A 23,293-nucleotide genomic window follows, 5' to 3' on the forward strand; every position below is an offset into this window, starting at 1 on the left:
ACCTTTCTGTCCCAGGCACACCACACCACACCTACTTCAAGGGAGAAGTAAACAGGTGCAGAAAAACAAATACCTTCAAGGAGAAGATATGGAAGTCATGCTTACTATTTAAGGGCAACAACTAGCCTGGTGTGAAGAGCAGCTTTGTGATGGAGTGTGTCATCAGGAGACGAAGGCAGGAGAAGCATGGCTTTGAGACAAGCCTGGACAACACAAAGAGTTTCAGGCCAGTCTGAACAACTTGCAAGGGCGGCCTCCACTCATAGTTACACATAAAGCTCAGTAAGGGCTGGGAATGTGGCTCAGTGGTATAGCACCTGCCTAGCATTCTCAAGAACCTATGTACTTTCCGTTCAGGGTTTAAAAAGGACAGAAAATAAAGTCATGTTGATTATATATTCTATACCCTGCAAAATTGACAGCAGAAAGGATCATTAAACGTAGAGTAAAAGAGGGGTTACATCCTTAACAGCACAAGAAAATAAAAAACAAAAATACTCCATAAAGTACTACAGTTAACATACTGCTTCTCAGTAGAGTAGCTTTGTTTGATGGTTAGTTGGCAATCTTTTAAAGTAAGTAAATCTAAAGACTTAGAAATTTTTTTAAACCTGTCTCAATCCCCCAATAACTTTGAAAACATTTATGCAATGTCATAAACAATGGCCTTTGTTGGAAGAGCATCAAAACTGTAATATTTATTTTTAACTAAATTGTCCTAAGTTTCAGGCCAAAAATCTGACTGGATTCAAGCCTTTTTCCCTCTTTCACAACCTCATAATTCACATATTACTTATTTCCAAAGAAGGACTTGTTTTAAAGTTTTTATTTTTCCTCCTCCTCCTCCTTTTCTTCCTCCTCCTCCTCCTCCTTTTTCCTCCTCTTCTTCCTCTTCTTAAGAAAAACTGGGAGACACTTTAGGCTTGGACTTTGAAACTTCAGGCCCTGGCTCTGTTTCCTTCGACCAACTGAAGTTGGTTTTCTGTGTCTCACTTTTGCTGTCTCCAAACACACTCTATTTTTTGTCACGTAGACAGCATCAAATCTATTTTAACCTCAACAGACTCTAGTGGAGATTCCAAAGATGCCACTGTTCTTTTAAAATCCAGGCTGTCCACTGCAGATTTTCTAACACTGGCAAGAAGAGGGAGACTGCCAAACGTCTCAATGTCAGCTGACTTGTATGTTGGTGGCTACTCTCCAGATGACTTTTAGTAGCTTAAATAAGATTTGGAGCCTTGTCTTCCTTATGGTTTTATTCAAATAGGAAAAGCTTCTGCTGCCAACAAGTATTTTACAAACAGTCTACTATAAGTTTTTCAAATAATCAAGTCTAAAAAACTACTGCTGCTTTGTGCATTTTATAACAACCTGACAATAGGCAGTGTGTTTTTGATTGGTTTTAAAATGCCAGTGCATTGAGAGAACAAAACTGAATATAAAAAAAGAAAACACAATTTCATAAAGTGAAATATTTTCTTGATTGTCCCCTCTATGCATGCCAATATTGCAAATGGCAATAAGATCCACTGGAACAAGACAGAACTAATGGGTTGCTGTGTTTTCACTAGACAGCTTTGCCTCTGTTCGAAGATTAACAGGCTTACAAAAGTAGCCTGCCCCTGATACTACCCAACATAGCCACAGCAGCTGTGGCTCAACTTTCTTTTTTTTTTTTCTTTTGCCAGTCCTGGGGCTTGAACTCAGGGCCTGAGCACTGTCCTTAGGCTTTCTCAAGGCTAGTGCTCTACCACTTGAGCCACAGCAACACTTCCGTCTTTTTCTGTGTATGTGGGACTGAGGAATTGAACCCGGGTCTTCATGCATGCTAGGCAAGCACTTTACCACTAAGCCAAACTCCCAGCCCTGGCTGGATTTTCTTCTTTGTGAAAATGTTCATATGCCATGACTTTCTAACATAACAACTGTGATTCCCAACTGAGAAATATCACTGCCAGTGCACACAGAGGAAGAGAAGGGGAAGAAAAGGAGCCACTCACATTTTAGATAGCCATCATGTTATTTTCTTTTCTGTTTTTTTCTTATTTATTTATTGCCAGTCCTGGGGTTGAACTCAGGGCCTGAGCATGAGCACTGTCCTTGGGCTTTCCTCAAGGATAGTGCTCTACTACTTGAGCCACAGTACTACTTCTGGCTTTCTATGTATGTGGCACCAAGGAATCGAACCCAGGTCTTGGTGAGTGCTAGGTAAGCACTCTACCACTAGGCCAAACTCCCAGTCCTCTTTTCTTTTTTGAAGAAGGAAGCAGTGACTGGGACAAGAAGTACCGACTTGTTTTTCAGTTATGGAGACTTTCATAGGAAACCTTAGGTACTACTGTTTATTCAGTATCCTACACATGGCCCCTGGCTACAGGGACCAGTATAAATTACAAAAAGGTTTAAATGACTTGGTGAAATCTACCACGTCATAACTTGAATTAAACATAACTTCAATTAAAAGAAGCAAAGGCAAGCATGAAGAATTCCTCTTGTATCTAAGATCCCAGAATTTTCATTGTACTACTGTCTTCCTTGAATCTCTGTGACCCAAATAAATGGAAGCAGTTAGGATCCATTCTGTGGCATTATTATGTCCTTTAAAATGAAGATTGTGAGCCTTAACCTGACAGGAAATGACTAAGTCAAATTTCTCATGTTGTGCACTCAGATCTCTATGCAGAGATCTGAGCATACAACTTAAGCCCCAAATTCACATCACTTCCTAAAAATAAACCCTCAGAGAGTTTACCCCACCACAGTGACTCTGCAGGAAAGGAAGCTGTCAAGTCTGAGCCGGCATTTGACATGAGATGATAGAGTGAGGCGCTTCCTTCTAGAGCCAAGCTCATTCAAAATATCCAACTGTTCTATCTGGCTGCTCACCAAAAAAAGAACATTGCTCTAGTGGTCAAGTGTCCCACTTCAGAACTTTACCTATTCACTGCCAGAAAATTTGTGCAGTCCGTACTAAGCTGGAAAAAAGCTCTTATTTTCCCTTAGACTACTTATTTTCCCTTACAGATTCAAGAAAATCCTTTTACAATAAGGAGACACAAGGAAGATGGGTGAAAACATTTAAACTGCACTGACTGCTTTCATAGTCTCCTTGAAGTACATAAATTTTCAAGGCTTTCTTTTGCCTTAAAGTACAAAGTAAGACCCTTCTTGATTTATCTATGACTCTCTACATATATTGTGTTCCAACATACCCAACAACTTCTTGTCTGCACCTCCTCTATTCTACCTCTGCCTTTCCTCAGCTGTCATCTTGCCAGGCTGTCTGTCTTCATTGTAATTCATGATAACATGTTCCTTGCCACCCCGGGCAAAGCATATGCTCTTTCTTCAGTGTTCTCACAGACCTTTACAAATGTGTTACTAGGTACTTACTCCAGTACACAGGGGGTCATTTTTAATGCCCGGTAGACAATACACTCTATTTGCCAAAAACCAACATCAAAACTTTCTTTTTATCTCTCTACTGCCATGTTGGGGACCCATGAAGAAATTAAATGCTTTCCACATAAATATTCTGTATCTAAGATTCTAGTTCACTCTGTTAAAAAAAATAGATTATAAGGAGGCCTAATAACTGAAGTACGCATTCTTTACAGCAATGTTTTTTAAGCTATAAAAATTCCTGGTTTGTTTTTTTAAGGTCTAAATTTGTTCCTACACATCAGTATAAAAGAATCCTCAAGTCTTTTGCTTCAGCCAAAAAAACAACATTTATCAAACTTATGGCTTCAGAATTGCCTGCTAACACTGCACTTCCAAATACATACTAATAAGCACAGAAAATATGAAGCCCAATTAAAGGAAAACTAGTTATAAAGTGTAGATTTATTAGCTTATGTATTATTCCTGTAAATCATTATTAACTAAATAATGGTCCCTAGAAACTGAGCAAACTCCATCTGTTGTTAATCAGGTTTATTTTAAAACTGGTATTGAGGGGCTGGGAGTTTGGCCTAGTGGTTAAAGTGCTTGCCTAGCATGCATGAAGACCCGGGCTCCATTCCTCGGTACCACATATAGAAAAAAGCCGGAAGTGGTGCTGAGGCTCAAGTGGTAGAGCTCTAGCCTTAAGAAAGTCCAAGGACAGTGCTCAGGCCCTGAGCTCAAGCCCAGGACTGGAAAAAAAAAAAAAACAAAAAAAAACTGGTATTGAGTTCAGCAATTTGGTCCTACTCAAATAACCTAACCAAAGAAGGTAAAATAGGCTTGGGGCTGGGATATAGCTCAGTGGTAAAGCACTTGCTTAGCATGCATAAGGACCCAGATGTGATTCTCAGTATTAGAAAAAAAAAAGATGCAATTCTTGAATGTTATGTACTATGTTACTAGTGATTAATTGGACATAAGAGTCTCACAGCTTTGTACTCTGTCTTACCGGGGCTGGCTTTGAGCCTTGATCCTCAGATCTCAGCCTCCTGAGTAACTAGGATTATTGGTGTCAGCCACCGTACCTGGCAAAAGAAGTCTCTTGTGTAAAGAACAAATCATTCCTTGATGTTAGGTGTTAATCTCATATTCTACTAATCTCAGACTACCAGAAGTCTAATTTCTTGGAAAAATAATGCAAATTTCTGTTTACTGCAAGATATAAATACATGATCGTATTATATGGTATTTGGTATGTATAAAATTAGATATTATGGGAGTGGGTGGGGAAGGGAAATAGGGACAAAAACATGAGAAGGGGTAGCAATGATTGTTATGTAATGCACCTTCTATCTGGTGAATATAATGTAACCCTTCTATTAATTACAATAATATATTAAAATAAATAAAATTAGATATTTTATAACACAAATGTATACATTATTATATTATTTTAAATCAAAATAATAAACATTTGTGAATCTACCACCCATCTCTACTCACTTTGTTTTACTATAATGCTAGGGATAGAATCCAGGGTCACGTACATGCCACATGAGCATTACATTCCTGAGCTACATCCCCTATTCGTACTTTTTTGAGATAGGGTTTCAGTACACTGACCAGGCTAGCTTCAAATGCTTGGTTTCTGTCTATTGAAATTGCTTTCAAAGCTTCTAAAAGTATTTATGGAGAAATAATATTATCACATAGGAAAACACTATTATACATTGCTTCTTACTTGATCATAATATTTGGCCAGTCAGACCATAATGATCTTGAAAGACAAGGACTCTAGCCCTATTTCATCTCAATTTCATCATACCTATGGTTCACAGTACACAGTAAACTGTTTTTTTTTAAATGCTTGCAAAATGTTCTGTAAGCCTTAGCAATTCTCATGTGATTCTCTGTGATTAATACTCCTTTATCTTACCAAACAAGGGTTGCTAATATTCAAAGGCAAAAAAAAAAAATCAACATTGTAGCCCTGGTGATTCAAGTCTATAATCCAAGTTATCAGGAAGCTCAGATCTGGAACTTCCAGAGTCTTACCTCCAAATAACCAACAAAAAGTGGGTGCCAGTGGCTCATGCCTGTAAACCTAGCTACTCAGGAGGCTGAGATCTGAGGATCGAGGCTCAAATCCAGCCCAGGCACTAAAGTACATGAGATTCTTACCTCCAATTAACCATCAGAAAACTGGAAGTGTCACTGTGGCTCAAGTGGAAGAGCACTAGTCTTGAGCTGAAGAGCTCAAGGACAGTGCCCATACTCAGAGCTCAAGCCCCACAACTGACCAAAAAACCAAAGTGGGAAGGTGAAAACTGGCTGGAGCACTAGCACCAGGCCCCAGTACTGATACAAAAACAAACAACAAAGAAACACAACAATAATCAATACTTTCGATACCAGAAGGAATATAAAATTGTAAAATTTAGAGATACTATTTGAAACAAGGTAATTATATTCAACCTAGGAAAAAAGATGCATAAGGACTTTATGGAAAAAAATTATAAAGTATTATGAAGGATATAAACAAAGAGCTAAAAAACCACATTGTGCTTCTAGCTAGAAAAGTTAAGATTAGCTGAGTGCTGTAGCTCACATCTGTAATCCTAGCCACTCAGAAGGCTGAGATCTGAGGATTACAGTTTTAAGTTAGCCAAGGCAAAGACTATTAGCCTCATATTTCCAACTAACCACCAAATAGTCAAAAATGGAGTTGTGTGACTCAAGTGGCATAGCATTAGCCTTGAGTTTAGGGACAGTACTCAGGCCCTGAGTTCAAGTCCTAATACCAACACTAACTAAATAAATGAGTATATTAGGGGCCGGGAGTTTGGTCTAGTGGTAGAGTGCTTGTTTAACATGCACTAAGACCCGGGTTCGATTCCTTGATACCACATACATAGAAAAAAGCCAGACATGGTGCTGAGGCTCAAGTGGTAGAGCTCTAGCCTTGAGAAAGTCCGAGGACAGTGCTCACGCCCTGAGTTCAAGCCCAGGACTGACAAAAAATATTATAGTAATGATTGCCAGGGTTTGATGGCATGTGCCTGAAATGTAATCCTACTCACGTGGCAGAGACTAAATGGGAAGATCACAACTCCAAGCCAGCCAGGGCAAAAAGTTCATGAGATTCTTATCTTAATCAATAAAAGCTGGAAATGCTAGAGGAAGGGCACCAGTAATCTCAGCTACAAGGGAAACTTAAATTAGGAGGACTGCAATCCAAACTACCCAGGGCATAAATACAAGACCCTATCTAAAAAATAACTAAAGCAAAAAGGGTTGGAGGCATGGATCAATTAATAGCATACCTGCCTACAAGTGCAAAGCTCTGATTTCTGAGTTCAAACCTCAGCACCATCAAAAAAATTACAAGAACAAAATTAGCAAAATTACAACTTGACTCAATCTTCTGAAAAAGAGACTATATAAAATAAATATAATACCTCTGTATGCTAATAGCTACACAGTGATGGAAATCTACACTAATGTTATTTCAAGTCTTCTCTGCATAACCTTCGTGCTCTTCATTTCTCTGATGTACAGCAACAGGTGTACAGACGACAGGCCAGAAAAAGTGTTGACCTAAATTTAACTAGAGCTAGCTACACGTAGCACAAAATGGCATTTATGAGTCAGTCCTAAATTTCTACTATGTTAGATGAAATGTGCTGCCCTCTAGTGATCACATACCACATTTAACATGAACCCTGCTCATAAATGATATAGGAAAATGCTGTTATATGGTTAGAACACTAATAGAAATGTTTCCTTTGTTTATGAGAGTCTAACTCCAACAAGAGGAATAGAACAAATAACCATTAAGCTAGGAGGAAACTTTTGGTGTCTATAAGCTTAAAAGCACATCCCATAATGATTCACTAATTAAGAGTGGTGAAGGAAATGCCCTAACAGGGTTAAAAATAAATTACACTACCCCTGCCTTCTTGGACAAAGAAAAATGGGGCACATTGGAAGGGATTCCCTACTCCAGATTTGGGGCATTAGCAAAGGCTTCCTTGAATCCAGAAAGTAACCTGAGGATAATAGGAAATATCTAGATCAGAAGCTGGCAGACTTTTCTGGAAAATTCCTTTCCATCAGTACCCAACAGTACAATAGCTATATAATAAATGTAATAATTGGGATCTAAAATATCTCCTACAGGCATGTGTGTTAATAAAGCCCCTGTCTCTTTAGCTTGTGCTGTAAGGAGACAGTGGAAACTTGGACTCTAGTGGGAAAGTTTAGGTTATATGGGGGTATACCTCAAGGGAATGGCTGAACCCACATATCTATCTCTTCTTTCTCTTCTACTTGCTTATCAAGAGTCAAGAAGTAGAGCTTCCTCCATTACCCACTCCTGTCATGATGTTCTTTTGGGGACTGGCTCAGGGTGACAAGGCCAATCAATTCTGGACTAAAACCTATGAACCAGATTAAACCCTTGCTATTTTTTATGTTGATTATCTGAAGTATTTTACTACAATAATTCAAAGCTGAGGTTTGAGGTTCAAAGACAAAGACAATCAGAGCAGACAAATTTGCGATATTCTTTTTTTTTTTTTTTTTTGGTGGGTCATGAGGCTTGAACTCAGCCTGGGCCCGGTCCCTGAACTCTTCAGCTCAAGGCTACCACCTTACCCTTGAGCCAAGCCCCACTTCCCATTTTCTAGAGATTAATTGGAGATAAGAGTCTCAGGGCACATTTTGAACCTTGATCCTCAGATCTCAGCCTCCAGAGTAGCTAGGATTACAGGTATGAGCGACCAAGCTCAGCTAAATTTGAGATATTCTAATCTCTAATCACCAAAAAACAGATAATAGAGTTTTGGTTCAAGTGGTAGAATGTCTATCTTGAGGGGAAAAAATGCCAAGTAAGGTCTTCACCTTAGTTCAAGCACCAGTACCAGAAAAACAACAAAAGGTTATTTTATTTTGTATTGTTTTTTGGTCAGTTGTGGGGCCTGGATTCTGAGCCTGGGTGTTGTCCCTGAGCTCTCCAGCTCAAGGCTACTGCCCTACCCCTTGAGCCACAGCACCACTTCCAGTTTTCTGGTGGTTAATTGGAGATAAGAGTCTCACAGACTTTAATGCCCAGGCTGGCTTTGAACCGCAATCCTCAGATCTCAGCCTGCTGAGTAGCTAGTATTACAGGAGTGAGCTACCGTGCCTGGCTAAAAGTGTTTTTTTTTTTTAATGACAATGTTGTAAAATAAAAACACAATAATCATAGAAACTATTGTAATAAGCTGGGCACCCGTAGCTCACACCTGTAATCCTAGCTATTCAGGAGGCTAAGATCTTAGGACCATGATTTGAAGCCAGCCCAGACAACAAGAAAGTCAGTAAGACTCTTATCCCCAATTGATTACAGAAAAATGCTGAAGTGGCAGTGGCTCAAGTGGTAAAGTGCTAGCCTTGGGGGAAAATGAGCTCAGGGAGAGCTCCTAGGCCTAAAGTTCAAGCACCAGGAACAGCACAAAAGAAAAGGGAATATGAAGGAAAGAAAAGAAAAACCATCTCATGAATTCCCATGCACATAAACAATAGGATAGCTCACAGAATATTGGCAAATAATGACTGTGAGGAAAAGCAAGCCAGACTAATAGGCAGTGACAGCCAAGTTAAGACATAAGTGGGGCCAGGGCCTATGGCTCCTGTAATACTAGTTACTCAGGGGGATGAGATCTGAGAATTTCAGTTGAAAGCCAGCCTGAGCAGGAATCTGTGAGATTCTTATCTTCAATTAATTTCTGTAAAACAAACAAAACCAAGAAAAAAGCCACAAGTGAAACTGTGAATCAAACAGAAGCATGTTAGTCTTGAGCAAGAGAAGTTAGGGATTGATAAGAGACCCAGTCTAAAAATCCTATTTAGAATTTTAAACTAATACAATTTCCTCAAAACAACTTGAAGACCAAAGAAATTAAACCAGTAGCTCAAAGGTCTTCTTATCACAAAGAAATCTCTATAAGCTGATGAGACAGGAGATGGAGCTCGCTATAACCTGTAGCAGAAGACTATAGGAGGGGAAAAAAACCAAAAAGCGGTAGACTTACCAAACAGGCAAATTCTGAGATGCAAATTATGAAGACTAAGAAACAAGGGCCATACAGACACATGATTCTTCTCATGCAACAAGTGGAAAATTAGAATAGCACTGGCAAGTCCTGTGTCCTCTTCCTTTTTCCGCATAACTTTTTCCTATCTCTTATTCCCTGTGGCTTTCCTTGCCACTTTCTTATTCTTTCCAGTTGTTCCACTTCGCATTTGAACTCTTAAAACTCCTTCTCTATTCTTTTTCTTACTTATTTTTTCCTATTTATTAACACAGATAATATCCAATAAAACTTATAAATGAGGTTATAGAAAAATAAACATGAAACAAGGCCTTCACAAATTACATTTGTTGTCATGAACATGGCATTCTTGGTGGAGATGTGGTTTTAGTGGTAGCATTTCAGCCTAGCAAGTATGAAGTCAAATTAACACACACACGCACACACACACACACACACACACACACACACACACACACACAAAGAGCTTCGTTATTTTCTGATCTGTAATCTCTTAGATGTGTTGAGACATTATGCCTATGTTACAGAAAAACTACTAAAAATACACATGAATCTCAGCATCATGATGCATACTTGTAATCTCAACACTCAGAAGTCTAAGGCCAATCTATGCTATATACATTTGAAAATAGATAAGATAATATGAAAGAAAGAAGTAAACTAAGAGCAGGAATATTACCTGTACCTGGGATAGAAGGAGGAGGTGACAAAAAGATAAATACCACAAACCATAATTTTTTTTTTTGGTCAGTCCTAGGGGTTGGTCTCTGGGCCTGGGCACTATCACAGAGCTCTTCAGCTCAAAACTACCGCTCTACTCCTTGAGCCACTGCACCACTTCCAGTTTTGTGGTGATTAACTGGAGATAAGAGTGTTGTGGTCTTTAGTGCCTGGGCTGGCTTTGAACCTTGATCCTCAGATCTCAGTCTTCTGAGTAGTTAGGATTATAAGCGTGAGACACCTCACCCAGCTAAACCACACTTTTTTTTGTGTGGTGGTAAGTCCCTTCCATTTTTTGTTATTGTTTCTTTTTTTTTCTCTTGTTTCAATACTTTTCTTTTTTTCTTTTTCTTTTCTTTTCATGGGGCTTGAACTCTGCGCCTGGGCGCTGTCCATGAGCTCTTCAGCTCAAGGCCACTGCCCTATCTCTTGAGCCACAGTGCCACTTCTGGTTTTCTAGTGGTTAACTGGAGATAAGAGTCTCACAGACTTCAGTGCCCACTTTGAACCAATATCCTCAGATTTCAGAGCCACCCTATCTGGCCATCTATTTTTTTTTTTCCAGTCGTGAGCTTGAGCTCAGGGCATGAGCACTGTCCTTGGACTTCCTCAAGGCTAGAGCTCTACCACTTGAGCCTCAGCACCACTTCCAGCTTTTTCTATATATGTGATACCAAGGAATCGAACCCGGGTCTTCGTGCATGCTAGGCAAGCACTTTAACCACTAGGCCAAACTCCTGGCCTGGCCATCTATTTTTAAAATAATGTCACATTCCTTTTTAGGGGAACTGCTTGAATTTATACTTTAAGGGCAAAGTATAAAAAAGTTTTAAAAAAACAAAAACTGTAATAAAATTTTTATACCTTGACCATTTCCTAATATGTATCAAGTTTGACACATAAGTGCTTATTAATATTTTAATGTAACAATCATACATTTCACAAATGCCTCATAAGATATCCAGCTTACTTACCAGCATCATTAGCCAGAGAGTTAGGATCAGACCCTCCGAGGGTGGCTTCGAACTCTTCCTGCAGACGATAGGCTCTTTGCAGCAGAGCTTCTAGTTTATGGATGAATTCAGTACTAATGATATCCTCCAAAACAGAACAAGTACACAGGACAAATATTAGATTTGAGTATTAAATTCTAAACATAAAAGATGCTGACTTTTCAATAAAATAGGAGAAAAAAAACAACAGTGAGAAACAAGGAAAACTACTGGAAGATAGGAAAAGAAGCCTGGGTTCTAACTATGTCTTAAGCAAAATTATCTTCTTTGAGGATTCTGTTTATCTGTAAAATTATGAAGCTGGAGTAGATCATTAGTTCTCAAAATAAGTATGCTAAAACAGCAGTATCTTTATCCTTTGGGAACTTGTACAAAAGGCAGTTTTTCTGATCCACCTTCAATCCCTGGGCCTGGAGTCCTTAAATCTAAGCGCTAGATGACTCTGATGTCTGCTTACCTTTGAGAGCTACTACTAGTCTGCCTGAATAGACAATAAGGACAGTCCAGCTCTCCATCTCTGCAATTTCTATGAACACAACATTAAATCTAAAGTATAAACAGATTTCTTCGAATACTTTCGAAGTCCTATCTGCTCATTCTATAAACCACAATACAGTCAGGGAACTTAACAGATGATACCTAAATGAACAGAAAATGCCTAATAAGAAACATTCCCAAGAACTGTATGGGGTAAGGAGTACCAGTTAATACATTCAAAATTGTTGAATCTTCTGATATAGAGATGACTCTGCAATAAGCCACCTTACATCTACACTTTCTTCGGCAATGGCATCTCCTGCACCCAGCTTAATGGAACAGGCTTCATCTTCCACCTGCCTATTGCGAAAGGTCAGAGCTTGCTCCCATCGACGCAAAGCCTCTTCGAACAATTCCATACCTACACATTAAAACCAGAGTTACTGAAAGTGAGTGAGACCAAAGCAAAAAAAATGTGACCAATGTCACAATCTACCTGAAACTTCCACACCAAGGGATAATTTTACATGTCTCATTTCACAGAACTTTAATTCCCCAATATATTCTGGTTTGTAGCTTTTTGGTTTTGTTTTTTTCATTTTACAGTCCCAGGACTTGAACTTGAGGCCTGGCACTGTGCTTGGACACATTTTGCTCAAGGCTAGCACTCTTCCACTTGAGCCACAGCACCATTTCTGGATTTTTCTGTGTATGTGGTTCCAGGGAATCAAACCCAGAGCTTCATGAATGCTAGGCAAGCATGCTACCACTAGGCCACACTCACAGTCCCATTCCCCAATATATTCTGGGCCTACAATTGTAGTCAACCAACAATTAGACAGAAATGGCTAATTTTATAAAAAAAATAATGTAATTCAAATACCACGATATCCAGAATTTACCTAAAGCATTATCATTAATTCATCAAAAGTTCAACATCTAATTTTTTTGTTGTGGCTATTTGGTTTTTTTTTAACTGTTTTTTTCTTTGTTGTTGTTGTGTGTTTTGGGTTGTTTTTGTTTTTGTTTTTGTTTTTTGGTGCCAGTTGTGGGGCTTGAGCTCAGGGCCTCAGCACTGTCCTTGAGCTTTTCTCAAAGCTAGAGCTCTACCACTTGACCCTCAGCACCACTTCCAGCTTTTTTCTATGTATGTGGTACCAAGGAATCGAACCTGGGTTTTCGTGCATGCTAGGAAGCACTCTACCACTAGGCCAAACACCCAGCCCCTGTTTTGTTTTGTTTTGTTTTTTGCCTTTTCTTTTTTTGGTCCTGGGGATTAAATGCAGGATGTTGCACTTGCTAGGCAAGCATTTTGCCATTGAGCTACCCTTATGGCTAATTTTTGTATGTTTCAACATATCCACCTCCCCCAAATTAATAAGAAAACATATAGGTGAGTAGGAAAACTTTAGTTTATAAGATATTACAAAGTTTATAAATTCTCAGGAGTCAGTAATCTGAGAAAATAGTTAATAGCATAGAAATCCAAAATGAGTCCCAAATTCTGTTCTAAACTACTATTATTCAATTTGCTGAAATATATGGATAAATTGGTGTGCCAGAGTTAAAAAGTGCAAGATAGTGATTTAATACAGTTCAAACAGGAATTTCGTATTGCTGCCGAGAGAAAGCTTTCATGGAGAAAAAGGTAAATATGTACATTTTTCTCCAAAGCTTACCAAAATAATTATACATTTCAAGCAAAACTAAATTATATTAAAGCATCAACTATTCTACCCATAGAAAAGAAAAAGAAATTGGGTGGCAGTGGCTCATATCTATAATCCTAGCTACTCAGGAAGCTGATATCTGAGGATTGTGGTTTGAAGCCAGCCTGGGCAAGAAAATCTGTGAGACTCTTATGTCTAAATAACTACCAAAAAGTCAGAAGGAGAGCTGTGGCTCAAATGGGAAAGTTCTAGCCTTGAGCAGAAAAGCTCAGGTACAGTACTCTGGTCTAGTAGTCAGGCCAACACACACACACACACACACACACACACACAGCTTTAACAATTGTGTAAGAATTATGGCAAGTCATTCTCAATATGCTTTTGGAATCTTGTAGGTTGAAAAAAAATCTATCTCCTCTAAAAGTATTTCCTCAATTACCCATAGAATGTTAAACAAAATCCTCATATGCAAAATAGGCCTTTATTTCTTTGATTTTCTATAGCAATGTCCTTCTGCTTTTCCTCCATTTTTTTTTTTTTTTTTTTTTTTTTACTTAGGAAGTGGTGCTGTGGCTCAAAATGGTAGAGTGCTAGCCTTGCACAGAAGAGCTCAGGGACAGCACCAAGGCCCCAAGTACAAGACCCACAACCAACAATAAGGACAACAAGAAAGATACAGACAGAGTCAATATACACATGAGAAAATTTAATATGAAAACTGAGAAAGAGACTGGACTAAATGTGGCTACAAGCAGATGCAAGAAACATATTCTTCAGAAAAAATATTGACATTGTGATTTTAGCCCACAGATACAGATTTTGTACTTCTGGATTCTATAACTGAGTGAAGAAATTTCTGTTGGGTTAAGTCTCTATATTTGCAATAGTTTGTGATAGTACCTTCAGGAAACTAATAAACTGGTTATGTTCTATAAACTGGAATCAATATATAAAAGATCAGTTTGAAATTGTATTGCTTGTCTTAGAACAATTTAGTTTTTGCTTTGTTTTGCGTTTTTCCTCTAAATGCTAGGATCAAATCCAGGGTCTTGCTCATGCTGGGTAAGCATTTTACTACTGAGCTATATTCCCAACTCTAATTCACTGTTTTTGGCCATACAAGGTTTGAACCCAAGTCCTCACAATTGCTAAACAGATGCTTCACCACTTCCGCTATGTCCTCAATACTGCAATTAATTGGTTTTTGTTTGTAGTTTCAGAGTAAATATGAGCACAGTATCTTAAAACTTCGTAATGTTATTCCTACCCATTAAGTATAAGTTCTCAGGCGTGGTCACAGGAATATTTACAAGTTTAATATCATCTTCATCTGCTTTGTCCCAGGAATTAGAATTGCCACAAGCACAGCTATGACAAGAATTGACACTCTGGACCTAAAATTAAGATTGACAAAAGTATTTCAAAATCTTCCTGGGGTAGTAGTTTGCAATGTTTTCCATTCATATGATTTCTATTTATATAAATTACAATCCTTCCACCTAAAGAAATAAAGCTGATTAACCCAAATCAAACTTAGGACTCATATGATTCTAAATATTTTGAGCATGTTTGCTGAACATAAATAGTTCTTTCCATTAAAAAAAATCAAGCATTTGTATGTTTACTGATTTAAGTGTTTATTATAAATCTTTTACACCTATTATGTTCAAGAAGTAATACACCCATTACCTGATGAATGTAACTGTAACCCCTCTTATATTACCTCGACAATAAAATACAATTAAAAAAAAAAGAAAGCTAACTTATTTTCCTTCAAAACTGTTGACAAGAAGTGTGTCACTGGAGTTTAGCATCTTCCCCACAATGAAAATTCTTTTTCTTCCCCAAGTTCACTTATAGTACTTCTTAGAGAGAGAGAGAGAGAGAGAGAGAGAGAGAGAGAGAGAGAGAGAGAGAGAGAGAGAGAGAGAGAGAGAGTGTGTGTGTGTGTGGTTGTTGTTCTTGTTGTTGATTGTGGGGCTTGAACTCTGGGCCTGCGCACTGTCCCTGAGCTCTTCAGCTCAAGGCTAGCACTCTACCACTTTGAGCCACAGCACCACTCTGAGTTTTCTGGTGGTTAATTGGAGATAAGAGTCTCTCAGACTTTCGTGCCCTGGCTGGCTTTGAATAGAGATCCTCAGATCTCAGCCTCCTGAATAGCTAGGATTACAGGTGTGAATCACAGGCACCTAACCACTTACAGTACTTCTATGCCCATAATTTCTCAAACGGAAAACTAGGAAGTTATCTTCAATATATTTCTTTCCATGTCTCTGAGATCTTTTAGCAAGTATTGTGTAGCCCTTGTCCCCTTCTTCCTGCTCAATTGCTATGACCCTAATTTAAACACCTATTACTATCTAAAAGGAAGAACACTGAGGCAGAATCTATGTCATAGCCCTAGCAGAGAAAAAGACTAGATTGCTTAAGTCCAATAAGGTCATTCTTGTTACACTACTATTATAAAATTCCAATCTGTTTTTGTTAAGAGGCACAGCTTCAACCATCAGTGGAGAAAGTTCTAAGTCTAGATTACAGAATATCTGTATTCTTCCTCATCCTGCTCAAGAGTCAGAGAAATGAAAGTTTATAGGCAGGTCTAGAGGTTCCTGCTGTACAAGAGGCTTTACAGTTTCCTTAGTGTACTTTTGCTGAGCAAAAGTATAGAGCCATCTGGGCAACATAATGAAATCTTGTCTCACATTAAAAAATAAACAAACACAGCTGGGTGCTGATGGCTCATACTTGTAATCCTCGCTACTCAGGAGGATGAAATCTAGGATGGCAGTTTGAGACCAGTCAGGGTAGGAAAGTCTAAGAGACTCTATCTCCAATTAAGCACAGAAAAAGAGGGAAGCGGCACTGTGGCTCAAGTGCTAGAAGGCTAACCTTAAGCAAAAGGAGCTTAGGGACAGTGCCCAGGTCTACAGTTCAAATACTAGGACCAGCACACACACATACACACACACACACACACACACACACACACACACACACACACACACACACTCAAAACAGATAAACACAATGGCATGTTGGTGCACACCTGAAATCCCAGACTTTGGGAGACTGAGACCAGAAGATGCTGAGTTCAGGCCAGCCTGAGGTCTGGTGCAAGGCTCTATATCAAAGAAAAAAATTTAACTATGCACCAGTAGATCATACGTCCTCATACTCAGGAGGCTGAGGATCAGTTTGAAGTCAGCCCTGGAAAGTCTGTGACACTCTATATCTCTGATTAACCATTAAAAAACCAAAGTGCAATATGGCTCAAGTGGTAGAACACTAGCCTTAAGCAAAACAGCCCATGAACAGTGTCTAGGTCCTGAGTTCTAAGCTGCAGGACTGATAAAAAAAATTTTTTTTCTAAAGACAAAAAAAAAAAAGAAACTCAATATTGTTATTTCCAAGAAAGGGAACTGAGTAAAATAGTTTAGGATGCATTTTTCACTGCGTATTTGCTTGCCTGTTCTGTCTTTACATGACCTTACAATCTCATATTTAAATGAGTATAAACTTCATCCCTCATTTGTCAATCAATACTATATGAAAGTCCTAAAGGAGCAAATAAATCTTCTACATATTAATTAGGACTATATAAACGTTTCAACAGAAGACGGGAGGAAGCCCATACTCTGCAAGCCCAGTACTCTGACCCAAACAGGCTCATCCAGGGATTTTTGTGATCCACACAAAGTCGAGCTGTAGTGTCTACATACTGAACCACATATAATTATGAAGCAGTATTGTCACATTGAAACTATCTCAAAGGAGCCTATCTATGGACTATGTCTCTTACTCAGTGAAACCTGGGATCAAACCACCTGAATATTTATCCAAACAGTATGTTTTACTTGTCTAAATAAAACAGACTCAAATAAATGATTTCTTAAGTTTCTTTCCATTCTAAGAGCTGGAACAGATAATAACATATATAAACAAAAATAGGAAAAATAATAACATATATTTCATACTCACAGAGGCCAAACTTTGTGCAGAACCTGAATATTTACTGAATAGTCCTCCATTGGCATAGTTGCAAGACTGAGATCCTTTGTCTTTGGTGGAACTTAAAGATAATGTCAAATTCTGTCTACTACTGGAACAACTTGAACCTGTTATAAAAACAAATACAAGGCCAGGAGTTTGGCCTAGTGGTTAAAGTGCTTGCCTAGCATGCATGAAGACCCGGGTTCGATTCCTCGGTACCACATACATAGAAAAAAGCCAGAAGTGGTGCTGAGGCTCAAGTGGTAGAGCTCTAGCCTTGAGAAAGTCCAAAGTCCAAGAACAGTGCTCAGGCCCTGAGCTTAAGCCCAGGACTGGCAAAAAAAAATAAATAAATAAAATAAATAAATAAATAAAAAACAAATACAAAAGTATCAAAGATTCTAATGACAAATTTCAGAATTAGTTCAGAGAGCTCTGATGCCTCAAACATACTATATTCAATTGTGTAAATTGGAAAATTATTCAATGAACACATTACTGAAACTAAGTAAGGGTTTGGCTCAAGAGAAGATTAATTTTTTTTTTGGTAAGAAAACTTGGCAGAGCTATATTGAGTTAGTAAGCAAACAAACAAGCAGACAGACAGACAGACAGACAGAAGGGCAGGGGAACACTCTAATTGAGGGTGGGTGCTCTCAGAGAGAAACAGAGACACCAAAGATTTTTCAACTGGCAAGAGTGAAGTCCTGAGTACAGTCCCAAATACTGCACAAAAAGGAAAAAAAATCCCCAAACCATAAAACACACTAAATTACAAAAAAGCTAAAAAAATCTTGTATGCTCAAAAAAATTTTAGTGCTCTGATTTTGCAATATGTACCATATTTCTAACAAAAATTACAAATTATTTAATGAAGGCCAGCAATTCATCTACAAGTGAAAACAGACACAACATTTTAAAGAAACAGGGAAGCCTGGCACTAATGGCTCATGCCGTTCTTAGCTATTAAGCTGAGATTGAGGATAGAAAAGTCTGTGAAATTCTTGTCACCAATTATCAAGCAACAGCCAGAAGAAGAGGTGTGGCTCAAGTAGCAGAGCGCCAGGCTTGAGCAGAAAAAGCGAAGTAGAATATGAGGCTCTAATATCAAGCCCCAGAATTGGAGGAAGGGAGGGAGGGAAGGGAGAGAAAGAAGGTGGGAGAGAGGGAGACAGAGGGAGACAGAGGGAGACAGAGACAGAGAGACAGAGACAGAGAAGGAAAGAAGGAAGGAAGGAAGAAAGGAAGGAAGGAAGGAAAGAAAGAAGGGCAGGAGGAAGAGGGGGGGCAGTTAGGCAAGCAGACAGACAATATACTAAATTTATTACAATACATTTGTACAAAATTAATTACACATTAAAAATGACAGCACAAGATAACTGGCTTCTGGATCTCTCTGCTCATTCTTCTCAGTAGTCTTTATTTCATTTTAAAAAATGGCAGCATAGGAAGTGGTGCTGTGGCTCAAGTGGTAGGGTGCTAGCCTTGAGTTGAAGAGCTCAGGGACCAAGCCAGTCCCAGAATTCAAGTCCCATGACTGACTGGAAAAAAAAAAAAACACCTCAAAAAAAAAAAAAAAAAAAGGCAACACAAGGGCCAGGAGTTTGGTCAAGTGGTAGAGTGTTTGCCTAGTATGCATGAAACCCTTGGTTCAATTCATCTGTACCATATACACAAGAAAAAGCCAGAAGTGATGCTGTGGCTCAAGTGGTAGAGTGCTAGCCTTGAGAAAGCCCAAGGACAGTACCCCAGGCCCTGAGTTCAAGCCACAGGACTGCAGAAAGAAAGAAAGAAAGAAAGAAAGAAAGAAAGAAAGAAAGAAAGAAAGAAAGAAAGAAAGAAAGAAAGAAAGAAAGAAAGAAAGAAAGAAAGAAAGAAAGAGAGAGAAAAGAGGAAAAGAAAGATAGAAAAGAAAGGAACTCTACCTCGGCCTCTTTAGGCTAGGATTACAAAAATGAACACTACACTCAGATTTAATTTTTGTTACTCGTGAATAGTAAGGAAAACTGGAGGGCTGGGCATGGTGGCTCATATCTGCAATTCAAGCAACGTCAGATAGAAACTGGGAAGATCACAGTTTGAGGCTAGCCTAGGTAAAAAGCTAAGGAGACATGAGACTCCTCCATCTCCAGTAACAAGCTTGGGTGGGGCGTGGGGGGATGGTAGTCTTGTGATCCCAGCTACCTAGGGGATAGAAGTACAAGGATCACAGTCCAAGGTTGGCCTCAGCAAAAATAAAGAGGCTATCTTAAGAAAAATAAAATGCAGAGAATATGTCTAGACCTGTGTCCGAGACCTTAGTACAGAGAGACAGAAACAGAGACAGAGAATTAGAAAAACAAGACACCAAAACTGATGAAATCCAGCTATGATTTACACATGAAATTTACTCTCCTAATTCAGCTATGTCCACATACCTTTCTCTGATGCTGCTCTTTTAGTGCATTCAAGTAGGAGATGTTCTGGTTCCCATGGCAATACTTTTCCTTTTTTCTTTCCACGTCTTCTTTTAAAATGATGAGCCAGAAAAATTATAGATAAAGCACTTACTGCTGTTACCACAAACAACTTTTTAGCTACTGGTGAAAACTTGATCTGGAAAGGATGGAAATGATTTGAAAAAACAAGTCTTACTTGTTCACTAAAAATAAAAGACACAAGTACTAAATTTATTCTTAACCCTTTTCTAAATATTATGTAAAGATTACAATGTTACTCTCTCAATGACAGCCCATTTGATTTTTTCTGTCTGTGGTTTGAACTCGGGACTGTCTGTTCCTGACCTTCTTTGAGTTCAAGACTAAGTTCTCTATCACCTGAGCAACAGCTCCACTTGCAGCTGTATTTGAACTGTAATCCTAGCACATAGGCCCTGTCCCTGAGCCTGACAAATGGTAAGTTCTTAACTTTTCTTGAATCCAGAAATTTAACAAAGTTACAACAGAGTTAAATTTTTCCCTAAACAGGTATAGCAGGCCCTGCACCCTAGAGATGGAAAAAACACATTGCCAGCAATACATGGGACAATCTCCAGGACAGATCATATAATAGGCACAAAACAAGCCTACTGCTGAGCAGTGCTGGTGCAGGCCTATAATTCTAGCTGCTCAGGAGGTTGAGATCTGAGGACAGTGGTTCCAGGCCAGTTATGCACGATACTCTCTTCTTCCACCAAAAAAATCCAAAAGTGATGCTGTGGTTCAAATGGTAGAGTGCTAGCCTAGAGCAAAAAAGCCAAAAAAAAGAGCTAGAGGTTCTGAGTTCAAGCCCTAGTACACACATACACACACACACACACACACACACACACACACACACACACACACACGGTATCCAGTTGGCCATGGTAGCTCACAGTGGTAATCTAACTAAGGCATATGCTACGCAGTGAATTCCAGGCCAGCCTGGACTACATAAAGACACCCTGTACCTGGGAGAAGTAGGGAGGAAATGCAGGGAGAGACAACTGATTTGAAAAGACATTTTCTCAAAAGGGGACATATAAACAGCCAATAGTATATGAAAAAAAATGTTTGACATCAAGGAAGTGCAAGTCAAACCATTACCAGTGGTCAGGGGTACAGCTCAGTGGTGGAACATTTACCAGTATGAGGTTCTGGATTCAATCCCTACCACCAGCACAAAATGAAAGGAAGAAAATAAAATCCCAGCCCACAAACAAATATAATCACAATCAGATATTACCTGGCTGGAAAATGGCTACTACTTAAAAGATAAATTTTGGCAAGGATATAGAGAAAAGGGAAGCCCCACTCATTCTAGAAGTGAATATAAATTAGTACAGCCAACCTGGAAATCAATATGGAGAATCTACAAGAAACTGAAAATAGAACTACGGTAGATCTAGCAATCCTACTGCTGGGTACACAGTCACAGAAAATACAATCAGAATGAGGCAGAGACACCTGTAGGCCTGCTTACTGCAGCTCTACTCACAATAGCCAAGAACAGCCTAATGCCCACTGATGAAAAGATCAAGAAAATGCGGCACTTATGCACAACGAAATAGTATTTAGCCACAAAATGAATGAAACCCCAGCATTTATATGACCATGCGTGGAACAGAAGATCATTATGCTAAGTGAAATAAACAAGGCCCAGAGAGACAAGTACTGTATGATTCCACTCATGTGAAGTTTAGAGAGAGAGAGAGAGAGAGAGAGAGAGAGAGAGAGAGAGAGAGAGAGAGAGAGAGAGAGAGAGAGAGAGAGAGAGAGAAGAATGATCTCCTAGTGGTTGAGAATAGAACAGTGATTATCAAAAGCTAGGGAGGTAAAAGGAAGAAGGTATGGACACATGCTGATAGCAAATAGCAAGTTAAGTTAGACATACATTTCAAAAAGCAAGAAGAGTTCTTAATGATCATTCTCACTAAAAAGAAATGATAAAAGTTTAAATACATTTAACATAACTTGAACATTATACACGTAAGGTATTAAAACATCCATTATTATGTAGGACTGTTTCAGCTGGGTACAGTGTTTCCAGTTCTCAAAAGGCTGTGGCAAGAGGATCATTTGAGCCCTGTAGTTCAAGACTATCCCAGGTAACATGGGAAGCTTTCATATGAGAAAGTGAGAAGTCAGGGGAAGCATTGAATGAAAGTGGGTAAAAAATTGAAACAACATTTCATGCAAACAGTAAGCAAAGAAAGCAAAAGTGGCTATACTAAATCATATAAATATGTTTTTAAATAATGAAAAGGTTACAAAATGCAAACAAGGACACTAGATATCAAAGAAAGGTTCAAGAAGATACAGCAAGAAACTATAACAAGGCTGGGTAATAGTTGCTCACACTCATAATCCTAGCCACTCAGAAGGCTGAGGTTTGAGAGTTGCTGTTCAAAGCCAGCCCTGGCAGAAAAAAATCCATGAGACTTATTTCCAATTAACCACAAAAAAGCTGGAAGTGGTTCAGCAGAGTGGTAGAGGACCAGCCAACAAGGAGCAAAAGAAAGCTACGGGATAACACTCTTACCAGCACCAAAAATGAAGGCGGAAGATGAGATGCAAAAAGAAGAACAAGGAGGATGGAGGAAGAGGAAGAAGAAGGAAAAAAAACTGCTATAAACATTCACTTTTTGTTTCTTTTATTTTGTTTTATGCCAATCGTGGGGCTTGAACTCAGAGCCTGAGCACTGTCCTTGGATTTTTCTCAAGGCTAGAGCTCTACTACTTGGACCAAAGCACCACTTCCAGCTTTTTTCTATGTATGTGGTACCGAGGAATCGAACCCTGATTTTTGTGCATGCTAGGCAAGCACTCTACCACTAGGCCAAACTCCCAGTGCCTGTTCCTTTTAATTTTATTTTCGGTATAGGTTTTGAACTCAGAGTCTCATACTGACTAGGTAGGTACGCTACCATTGAACCTATGTCCCCAGTCAATTTTATAAAATTTAGTCCTTTAAAAAAAATGAACCTGGGGAGGGAAATGGGGACCAAGAAATGAGAAAGGGTATCAATGTATGTGAAGTAATGCACCTTCTATCTGGTGAATATAATGTAACCCTTCTATTAATTACAATAAAAATATATGAAAAAATGAACCTGGTGATAAAGAGCAGTTATTAAAAACCTACCTCTTTAAAAAAAAATGAAATGAGCCAGGCACATTGGTTCACACCTGTAATCCTAGCTACTCAGGAGGCTGAGATCCGAGGACTGCAGTTCAAAGTCAGCTCAAGCACTAAAGTCTGTGAGACTTTTATCTCCAATTAACCATCAGGAAACTGGAAGTGGCGTTGTGGCTCAAGAGGTAGGGTGGCATCCTTGAGCCAAAGAGTTCAGGGATAACACCCAGGCCCAGAGTTCAAATCCCATGACCAACAAAAACAACAAACAAATAAAAAAAACTGAAATGAAATACACACTCACAAGTTTCCCTCTCCAAATGCGAAATCACAGTGCTTAGTTCCT

At 38.9% G+C, this 23,293-nt stretch overlaps 1 protein-coding gene across 2 annotated transcripts in view; it reads right to left on the minus strand.

Moving 5' to 3' along the window:
• Positions 1-23,293, minus strand: part of Miga1 (mitoguardin 1) — a 61,699-nt gene that overhangs the window by 33,458 nt on the left and 4,948 nt on the right. For both annotated transcript variants that reach the window (XM_090334580.1, XM_090334579.1), the window contains exons 3-7: positions 19,770-19,947; positions 17,341-17,477; positions 14,630-14,756; positions 11,983-12,113; positions 11,177-11,300 (exon numbers count right to left, since the gene is read on the minus strand). In XM_090334580.1, the coding sequence (XP_090190706.1) occupies positions 11,177-11,300; positions 11,983-12,113; positions 14,630-14,756; positions 17,341-17,477; positions 19,770-19,947 (697 nt within the window). The remainder of the gene's footprint in view (positions 1-11,176; positions 11,301-11,982; positions 12,114-14,629; positions 14,757-17,340; positions 17,478-19,769; positions 19,948-23,293) is intronic.

The sequence above is a fragment of the Megascapheus bottae genome, chromosome 6 (assembly GCF_031878675.1).
Source record: "Megascapheus bottae isolate mThoBot1 chromosome 6, mThoBot2.hap1, whole genome shotgun sequence".
NCBI lineage: Eukaryota > Metazoa > Chordata > Mammalia > Rodentia > Geomyidae > Megascapheus > Megascapheus bottae.